Genomic DNA, 10,376 nt, shown 5'->3' with positions numbered 1-10,376 from the left:
CTTCGAGTTATAGAAATTTTCATGATTTATGAAATAAAGTAAGAGTAATATCATATTTTTTGTTCTCCTCCATACGATACAAAGGGACTGTTTTAAAATTGTGCCTCGATAGTAAAATTTTAAATTTTGTATTATGCCCTGGTCGAAAAGTTCGATTTATAGAAGGAAATTTGTATGCAATTTCACTTCTATTGCCAATTAAAGAGTTCGAGTTACGGAGGACTTCGAGTTAGGGAAGTTTGAGTTAAGGGAGAAAATTTGTATGAAATTTGACTTCTAAACGCTATTGCTAATACAAAAGTTCGAGTTAAGGAGATTTTCGAGTTATAGAAGTTCGAGTTATGGAAGTTCCACTGTATATCGTTTTTCGAGAGTTCACTGAATTCGTCAAAATGGCGTTTTCTTCCGAGCAGGTTTGCTCTACGCTTTAAAGCAGTTACATACTCGTTGAATGGCTACTCAGCATGAATAATGTTTACGATTTAAACAACAAATGTGATAACTCCGGTCTCCGATGCGACGCCGAAAATATATAAATGTAGTTGGTAACCACGCCTATGAGATTTAGCATATAGCCAAATGTTAACGATCCACCAAAAATCGAAGAAGTCGGTAAATAGTATTTGTTTATTGTGATTTCATTCAGAAATATCTTTAAAAAAGTAAAAAAGGAACTATTGCGAATTGTTAACCTGATTTTATTAATTTTTGGCATCATGACACGTTCATGTTTTCATTAAAATATGTAGGTCAGAGATAACAGATTAAGAATTAGCCATAGACACTAGGGATCTCATATTTGGTATCTGGAACCGTTTATAGTTATAAAATACAATTCCCATAATTTATAGATGATTAAATATGTATATTTAGAAAAAAAGAATGCTTTTGTTTTATTATTTATTGACTGAATACAAATCGTTACATATGAAATATTGGTTAGTAAATATTTTTAATGCTGTTATATGTATACAGATACGTCCATATTCGTTTAACGGTTGATATTGCGTATACGCACTGTTGCACAACGACGTTCTACAGTTGGAGGATTAAAATAGAAATATTTAATTCATAAAAAATATTCTAAAAACTCACCCTTATAAGGAGATAACATTTGAAATAAGTTAGAAACTCAGTTTTAAGTAAATGTGAAATTACGGCTCATGTTAGATCCGCCATCAGGATTCATGTAGGGTAAATACAAGAGTTTTGATTTCAATACGCATAGGTAGATGCGTAAAGAGTTTGCTGTGGGTTGGATACACTCAACCAACAGTTCGTGTCATTCTGTATGGCCCACACTGTCCCCACAATGGTCGCTTTCCTGCATACTTTGGAGAATTTCACCAAAGAATCGATGTGCCTGATCATTCATCATATTTCCCAATAAATATTGCAAGATATATCCAAAGTCGAGTTCTTCATTTCCTATATCTCCTGATTGTAACTCCTTATTAGATTCTCTTGGCATATGTGGTTCTATAAATGCCAAATTCTCTCCACGTTTGGTCATATAGACGCCAATGGAGCGTGCATTAGCAGTTATGTCGGCAGTATGGTCCACACTGTCCCCAATATGGTTACTTTCCTGCATACTTTGGAGAATTTCACCAAAGAATCGATGTGCCTGATCATTCATCATATTTCCCAATAAATATTGCAAGATATATCCAAAGTCAAGTTCTTCATTTCCTATATCTCCTGATTGTAGTTCCTTATTAGATTCATCCACTGCAAGAAAGTAAGCAGTTCATATTTGTAGTCTACATGTATTACTTTTATAAAGAGGAAAGATTTGTATGTATGTTTGTAATGAATAAACTCAAAAACTACAGTTCCGATTTCAAAAATACTTTCACCATTGGAATGCTACATTCACCCCGAGTAATACAGGCTATTTTGATTCTAACACTAAAGCACACAATTTTTTATATTCTTCAAAGAACATTTTTAACCTCCAATCGGCACTTTTACTCCCACTAAAATTCAAATATTCTGAATTAAAAGTTGTTTGAATACTGTGTCAAGAGTTTTCGTCCCTGAATATATTTATGTATATTTTTTACTTTTTCTTTGCTTTTTTCACTCGTCTTCACTTCAATTTTGCAGTAATGTTCAATCCGCACTTTAGTCGAATAACGTTTATAGTTCTACAAAGTTCAAGAGGTCTCACTCGAATCACCATATGATCATTACATATATGTAGATGGGTGAGTCAATAAAGAATATTGTAGAGTGTTGGAAATAACAAATCAATAAATTCTTACCAATACAATGAAAGAAATTGAGATAAGAATGCATGAGAATGCGAACAAGCATTTGGCACCGCCCTTTGTCGAAAAACGTAGTAATTCGAACAGGTGATTTGAGCTTGATATATGATTGGTTTGTCAGTAGTTCATGACCAGGGGTGGGCACCATCACCACGCTTGCCGTTTTGATCCACTTGTTTTTTCATGGGCCAGTGGTCCATGACTTTGTGAAATTAAAGAGAGGAAGATCAGACGCTTAAAGAGATCGTGGCAACTGAGAAATGAAGTGGATATACAGGAAGGCAAACAATATGGTAGTAAAAGTAAGAGGAGAAAATTTTACAGTGGTAAAAATTAGCAAAAGTGTTTTTTTTTTAATAAAATAAATTGTGTATGATTATTTCGATCGTAAATTTTAATACGCTTTAAAAATTAGCAACGTTATATTAAAGTAAATTAAAAATGATGATACGTTTTATTTTTTATTTTTTGTATCTTAAAGTATTTACAAAGTAGTAGAAGAATACTTTTGTTATTCTTAAGAAATTTCAATCTTCAAAATGTATTACACAAATTTTCATCTTAATTATAATGCTAATTTATATATTTATACTCTCGCAACAAAGTTGCTAGAGAGTATTATAGTTTTGTTCACATAACGGTTGTTTGTAACACCCAAAACTAAACGAATTAGATATAGGGTTATATATACCAAAGTGATCAGGGTGAAGAGTGAAGTTCAAATCCGCATGTCTATCTGTCCGTCCGTCCGTCCGTCCGTCTGTGCAAGCTGTAACTTGAGTAAAAATTAAGATATCTTAATGAAACTTGGCACACTTATTTCTTGGCACCATAGGAAGGTTGCTTTCGAAAATGAGCAAAATCAGACCACTGCCACGCAGTGCACAAAATGGCGAAAACCGAAAACACATAAAGTGCCATAACTAAGTCGTAAATAAAGCTATGGAAATAAAATGGTATGAAGGATCGCACTATGAAGGGGCATATTTGGATGTAATTTTTTTGGGGAGGTGGGCGTGGCCCGGACTATAGGTTTTTAAGGCGCCATATATCGAACACGGGTACCTCGGTGCTTCTAACCTAATATTATGGTTTCCAACTTTCAATGGACTTTATACAATATATATGACGAATATGTGGGTCAAATTGTGTATTATATAATATAAATAAAGTTAAATAAATAAATTGCGAGAGTATAAAATGTTCGGGAACTTAGTCCTTCCTTACTCATTCTTCATGTCCTTTATATCAGCTAATTATCTACTTAAATCATCAGTAAAGTCTTAATTTACTAAAAGCAATTTTAAGCACTCACTATCAATTATTAATTATTTCTCAGTTATTGAGATCATTACGCAAATTTACTAAATTTCTCACATTGCGAATTGTATTAAAATTTTCGCAATTTATATTTCGAATTAACAAAATTATATTGCAAGAGTCAAGGCTGAATCGATGGCCTTTCATTATGTCATACCATGCTTTCGCGAAAACAATGAAAGTGAAAGTTAAATGAAAGCTAAAATAAAACAACAACAACAACAACACTTTCTATTGGCAACAATTGTGAAAATAGTGGGTTTTCGGGTGTTGCCACAGTCAGTAACAACAGGAAACTGAAATAGATTAATTGGCGTCTGGTTAAACAACATGACAAGGTTTAATTCTTTTTCAGCTTGTTTGTCGAATTGCAGCTGGGCGCCGAGCGAGCACACACCTACCCACATACTTATATATACAGTATACAGTAATATATGCTGCGTAAGCGATTTTGTGATTGCGTGACGCCTAGCGGTATTCGCTTACTGTTGCCACTGTCGCCGCTGTCGGGGTGCCATAAGATTAATACATATTAATATTTATTTTGCGTGTAGGCATAACAAATGAGCCAGCGTGTTTGATGGAATGCACCCTTCTGTGTTCTTTGTGCCGGCACTTTAGTAGTCAGCCCCCACCCCCACCATTTGAGGACCTGTCGGATTTGATTTCTTTGCCTAGTGTTTCATAATGTCGCTTATGTCTTGGTGCTCATAATAAATACTCTCATATTAGCGAAGTAAAAGAAAAGTTTTTACATTTTCTATTATTCGCGGTTAAAAGTTTTTTATTTTTGTTTTTCGGTAAACAATACCGTTAAATATTGCTTAAGGTCTTTTACTTAGAGAAGTTATAACTTTTTGCTGGCATTGACATTTGTGGGTATTTAAGTCGGTATTTGTATACATCCATATATTATATTCATTTAAGCCACATATACAGGGTGGTTCTTATGATTTTTTATATTTTCAAAGAGAGAACATTTTCTATTGGAAATCTTGATAGAAAGGAATTATAATATCTCTCTGCAATGGAATAAAACTTTCGAGGACTTAGGTTAGGTTAGGTTAAGTGGTTGTCTAACGACGCACCTAGGCCTTTGGGAGGCCTATTGTCACACTGTGGACTTATTCAATAGTATTTAGTCCAGAAAGTGGGTTAACAGAAAAATACTTAAGATTGAAAATCCTGAATTTTTTTTATGTGAACTTTGGATCCAATTTAATTTCACAAAATTTCTCACATTCTTTCAATTTTGAAATTTTTACTATTTTTTATAAAATTTTATGAAACTATTTTCTATTCCTTTTAAAAATAACATAACTTTAAAAATAATAATTTTCACTTATTTTTTTAATAATAAATCCCCATTTGACTAACTCAAATACTCCTATCCGCTAACTGTGTATTTAGCATTAACCTCGGTAAATTTTCGGCGTATGCTTATTTAGATTTAGAACATATGACAAACAATATGTACTTGTCACAACTGTCATATTGCAGCAAGCCTACAAGCGACAGCAACGAACGTGCGTGTGTTTCTTTTAGAGAGTTGGTTAGAAGTGTGGTTAAATGCCACGGGCAATTTATGTTGATTGCGCTGTCTGATTTTCATGTAACTGAGTTGTGGTACAAAAGGAATATGATATTTTGTATAAAAAAATAATAAAAAATTAATTGCTTTCGCAACAGTTGTTCATATAATGAACAATAGCCTTCCGGGAAGGCTAGTCCATATTATCTTAAGTTTTATATTTATCTGTGAATGCCTGTTGTTCAAGTAAGAACTTCATCGCTGTTCTCTAACGCTACTTTTCAACATTGGGTTTTCATTGATGACTGTTAGTCGGGTCCCGAAGAAATATTCCGGATTCTTCGGAATCAATTAATTCTAATATTTCAAAAGTTTCAGTGTACTTTTCTCTCGACCAAAGTCATGATGATGTACATTTTTATAAAATTATTTGAAATATACACTCATGAACAAAATTTTTACTTGATAACTTTAAAATGATTGTATTTAAAAGAATTTCGTTTTAGTTATATTAATGTTTTACATAATTCAACTTAAATATATCCAAAATGTTTCAACCGAATTTTAAAACCGAAAATTTTTTCATAATAAGAAATAATATGTGTAAAATATATGTTTATAAATAAAAACAAAAAATTTAAGTTTGGTCTATGGGTCCAAATCCTCCATTGTTTTTCACCAGTTTTCCGATTCTATTTGGCATGGATCGCATTAATTTTTGGTAGTTTTTCAATGGGCTAGTCCCTTTGCTTTCAGACACTTTTGCTTCAAATTTACAAATTAAATGGCTGCCAATCTTCTCTTCAGGCCACACCAGATCAGAATATTTAATAGGCCATTACATACAGGTCACATTTCCGTGAACCACTCTGATACCAGAATTGATCCGTGATTCAGGTTGTTAATTTGTTGATAGCGCCATCTCAGGGGCATGGAATTTTCAGCAAATGACAGCTTAACATTTTGCAAAATATCCATGTACTCAATGGTGATCATTATGTCCTTTATCGATAATAACGGACCAACACTTTGACAGGTGAGACATCCTCACACCATTATGTTTCCGCCCACATGCTTTATTTTCTTTGTGGTGTTTATACAATAAAATTTTTTATCTTTTGGCCGACAAAGAGTCCTTTTACAATCAATCCTTCGATAATTATTAATCTTAACTTTAATCTTGGATATAATATTTCACCTCCAGTATTTCACCTGCATCAATATTTGTGTTCAGCAACAAAACTTTCCTCTTCTGTATATTGACCTTCCGTAAAAGAATGTTTTTATAATTTGAATCCAAATGCGGATGCCAAATTGTCCGCGATCTAATTTTTAGCCCAACTTGTCGTCAAGTCACCTTTCTTGCTATGAGAAGTATACGTGGATCATCGATCATGTCTGTTTTTCTTGGACGATCAGGGATTTATGTTTAATTTATCATCGTTACAGTATTGTTTTTGGTCCAGAATTCATGATCAATCAGCGGAGTGTGTGATTTCAATAAACGAAAATAGCCGAACTCATTAAAACACGTCTAACCTTAGTGGCTGCTGCAGACAAAGAAAATAATAAATACAGTTGAAAACTTTTGAACAAACGGAATCGTTATTTTTTGAACACACCTCGTATGAAATTTTTTTAATTTAGTTTTATTTATATGACATTCGGCAATGATTGCCGCCATTTTAATTCAAATAATCTTAAAATTATACAACGTTTCCATTGAGATTTGCAAAAGAGTAATATAATGAAATATTAAAAACGTTGCCTACAATTAGGCGCATAGAAAATTTTCTTGTATCCAAGTTTTACACCACTTTTAAATAATTCGTAATAAAAAAACTTTTTTAAGCTTTATTTATCTAATTCTTTCTAAATCTCTTTCTTTCTAAATTCCAAAATCACGTAGTTTAGAAGGATGCAACGATTTCATATATTTTAACGACCTATTAGTGCTGCAGTGCTCACTTCCTCAATCAGGAAAATGTATTTTTAGGCTCCACACATGCAATTGCTGCACAAATAACACATACATATACGCTCAATATATGTATGAATATTTTAGTGTGGATTATTCTGCATGTGTGTCGCAACATATCTCCATGCGCGTCACCTTTGCACTTTGCACAACTTTCGTAGAACAGCCTTAAGTACATATATGTGTGTGTATGTGTGTGAGTGCAGCGAAATGTTTCTTTAAAGTTTTTGAGTGAAAAAGAATTTCACAGAATTTCGCAACTTTTGCAGTTTTATGCGACGAACTTTCGCTCTTTTCCCAAAACTCCGGCGTGCTACTAATGCCACAAGTATTACGTATACAGACATACATACATACATATATAAGTGTTTGTGTGTTTGTGCTTAGCTATGCTAGCGTGCGCTTTCGATTCACCAGGGTCTGTCGCATTAGCAGCTTTTAGGTTTTCTACTTCGTTGCCATGCACAAACCCATGCGTCTGGCTGCTGTGTATGCATGCAGCCGTGTGGTGCTCAGACGTTGTTGCACACACTTAAAGCGTTTGAAAACGCCAGAGTTGTTGTTGTAGTTGCAATCATTATTATGGTTGTTGTTGTCACATTTTTATTTTTGTTGTTGTTGTTTCCATTTTTATTGTTGTTATTACATTTGTTGTTGTTTTTTATTCTTATTGTTGTTGTTGTTGTTTCTGCTTTAGTTGCAATCGTTATTATGATTGTTGTTGTTGTTGTAACTTTTTAATGTTGTTGTTTTTGTTGTCGTTTCTATTTTTATTGCTATTATTGCATATGTTGTTGTTTTTGTTATTGTTGTTGTTTTAGTCGTTCTTATTGTTGTTGTTGTTGTTCCGAGACACGAGTTGAATTTCTTATTGCGACACGTTTCAGCAGAAAAGTTTTGCATGCAACATTCCCTCACACACATACACACACATACAACCTGCTTGTACTTTTAATGTTCGTCTGTATGTATGTATGTGTTTGTTGTACGCATTGCAACAAACAAACTTGCAACTTTTTCCTTGCCTCCTATGCGTATTTACTTTTACTGGCATTCTGTGTGCGCTTCAGCTCGTTCGCTTGCATTAAGCTGCAATTGTTACTTTTAATGTTGCCACTGACGCTGTTGTTGTTGTAGTTGCTGATGCTGCTACTACTATTTTTGAGTTTAACTGTTTGACTGCAAAGTTTATTGCCTTGCAAACGCGCCGCACAATTGCAATCAGCAGCTCAACAGCAACAACAACAACAAACAACAACAACAATATCTACAGTTACAACAGCAACACCAACACCAACATCTTTCCACCAACAACACTCCACCATCATGCCACCTCAACTATTACCGCCATCTCCCTCACCACCGCCGCCACTGTCGCCTTGGTCCTCATCGCCGTCATCATTTGTGGCTGCCGGTGTGCCGCTTAGCTCAGCCAATGAAAGACAGTTAATACTGTGTAATTGTATGTCTGTGTGCTGATGCTCTGCCGTTGTCTGACGTCTGTTTCCTGATTGTCGGGTCTGGTGGCAGCGTTGGTGGCGTGGCTATTACGCATGATGAAGCAACTAACTGCAATTGTGAAACAATTGTTGCAGCGCTCGGGCGACCGTCGGTGGTCGGTGGCGGCATCAGCGGCAGCACATGGCTACAAATGGCAATGTGCAACACTGTTCGCTGTTGCTGTTCATATATGTATGTCTAGGCAAGTTTCTGCACAACTTGCCGACAGCGTGAAAAAAACACTTTTATGCGCGTGGCCTAAGCCAAGTCTATGCGTGAAATCTGCTTACTTTCAGCTCACTTTGATTTGTTTGTACCTAAATTTGTAAAGGAGTCTGTTGTTTCTATGCGCTGAAATGCATTTATTGGTGTTTCGTACTGTACTATATGCGCGTATAACGGTCTTATTAAATTTCAACAAAGCCGTTTGTGTAGTTATATGATTGAATAAACGCATACCTCTATGCCTTATATGTACATTTGTTTAGGTTCCTTTAATCTTCTTTTTAAGAACACATGGTTTTCCTGAAATTTGATTTTATGACTACATTAAAAGATTAACTTGAACTTCAAAATAGGCCTTAGTTTCACCGTTTAGCTTTTCATTGACCTTAAATATTTATCCTTTTTCAATTATTTTCTCATGGTTTGGAAACAGAAAATATCACGGAAGGCAAAATCCGAAAAATAAAGTGCGTACGATGGCAGCTCTACGCCAAAACCATTTAATTTGGGTATCATTTTCATGGTTAGTGAATCAGTACATTGCTTTGATGGAACAGAAGTTTCATCTTTTTCAAGCTGGAAAATTTTCTGTGCTCCCATTTGATGTACATATAATATTACTGAATATTTTTTGAACATAATTGATATAAATTAGTAAAGTCCCCGCGACATTCTCACTGTATTGACTTTTTAGAAAAGCAGTTTTTAAGTGTTATAGCCAAGAATTTAGTTTTATTATAGATTTAGGGTTTGTCGTTTTATTTAAAAAATAATTTCGGACTAGTGACCGTCGCGACTGGCTCGAACAAATTCCAGCCAAGAGCCACAATTTTCGACTACTTTTTGCAACAATTAGGTCATTATGAAATGACAAACCAAACCGAGTATAAATCCAGTAACAGCAGCTGTCACAAAAACTAACTCCGAAAAAAATATTGGTCGCATGTCTATAAGACTACTGTCCTAACATAAAAATGTTGTTACGGAATCAAATATCAATATCCAATTTTTCATATGGTTATCTTTCATCCAAAAATGTGCCTCATTGGTGGTGGGTGAGAAGTCCACTCTATTTCGTTCTGACACGTGATCAATACAGTAAGAATATATACATATTTGAAGACAAGATTGGGATACTTTCAAACTGATAGATGCGATCCTTAAATCTTTTAGGGATATTGGCTATGAGTCTGATGTACTTATAATAGCATATAATTTCGAACCTGAGGACAGGAAAATATCGTAAATCGATTGGAAATCCATGATATTGTTGGTATCTCTTCCCGATCTCGTTCTTTTTTCCTTTGCTGCGTTTTATTAATTATTGATGTTTGTCATGTAGAGAGTTGTTTATTTGAATAATATAATATCTATAAGATATTGGAAAGGGTAAGTCACTTTTTAAAAAACAGTAAGAAGAGGAAAGTAAAAAAAAATTATAATTTCCAAGTTATAGCTGTGACCAAGTTCAAAAACAGGTTCTTGCGGTGACAATCATAAGTCCTTGGAGATTCATCTAAAATCAATGGGGTGAGAAAAATTAATTTTT

At 34.3% G+C, this 10,376-nt stretch overlaps 1 protein-coding gene across 1 annotated transcript; it reads right to left on the bottom strand.

Annotated features, from left to right (window-relative positions):
- Positions 1-886: 886 nt before the first annotated feature.
- On the bottom strand, positions 887-2,229 carry LOC128921583 (uncharacterized). The gene is made up of 2 exons (XM_054229599.1): positions 2,067-2,229; positions 887-1,731 (listed from the first exon to the last, which is right to left on the bottom strand). Coding segments are annotated over exons 1-2 (450 nt in total). The 5' UTR covers positions 2,068-2,229; the 3' UTR covers positions 887-1,282.
- Positions 2,230-10,376: the final 8,147 nt, after the last annotated feature.

Source organism: Zeugodacus cucurbitae, chromosome 4, assembly GCF_028554725.1.
Source record: "Zeugodacus cucurbitae isolate PBARC_wt_2022May chromosome 4, idZeuCucr1.2, whole genome shotgun sequence".
Lineage (NCBI taxonomy): Eukaryota > Metazoa > Arthropoda > Insecta > Diptera > Tephritidae > Zeugodacus > Zeugodacus cucurbitae.
The sequence above is the reverse complement of the archived record's forward strand: the minus strand, read 5'-3'. Positions and strand labels throughout refer to the sequence as shown.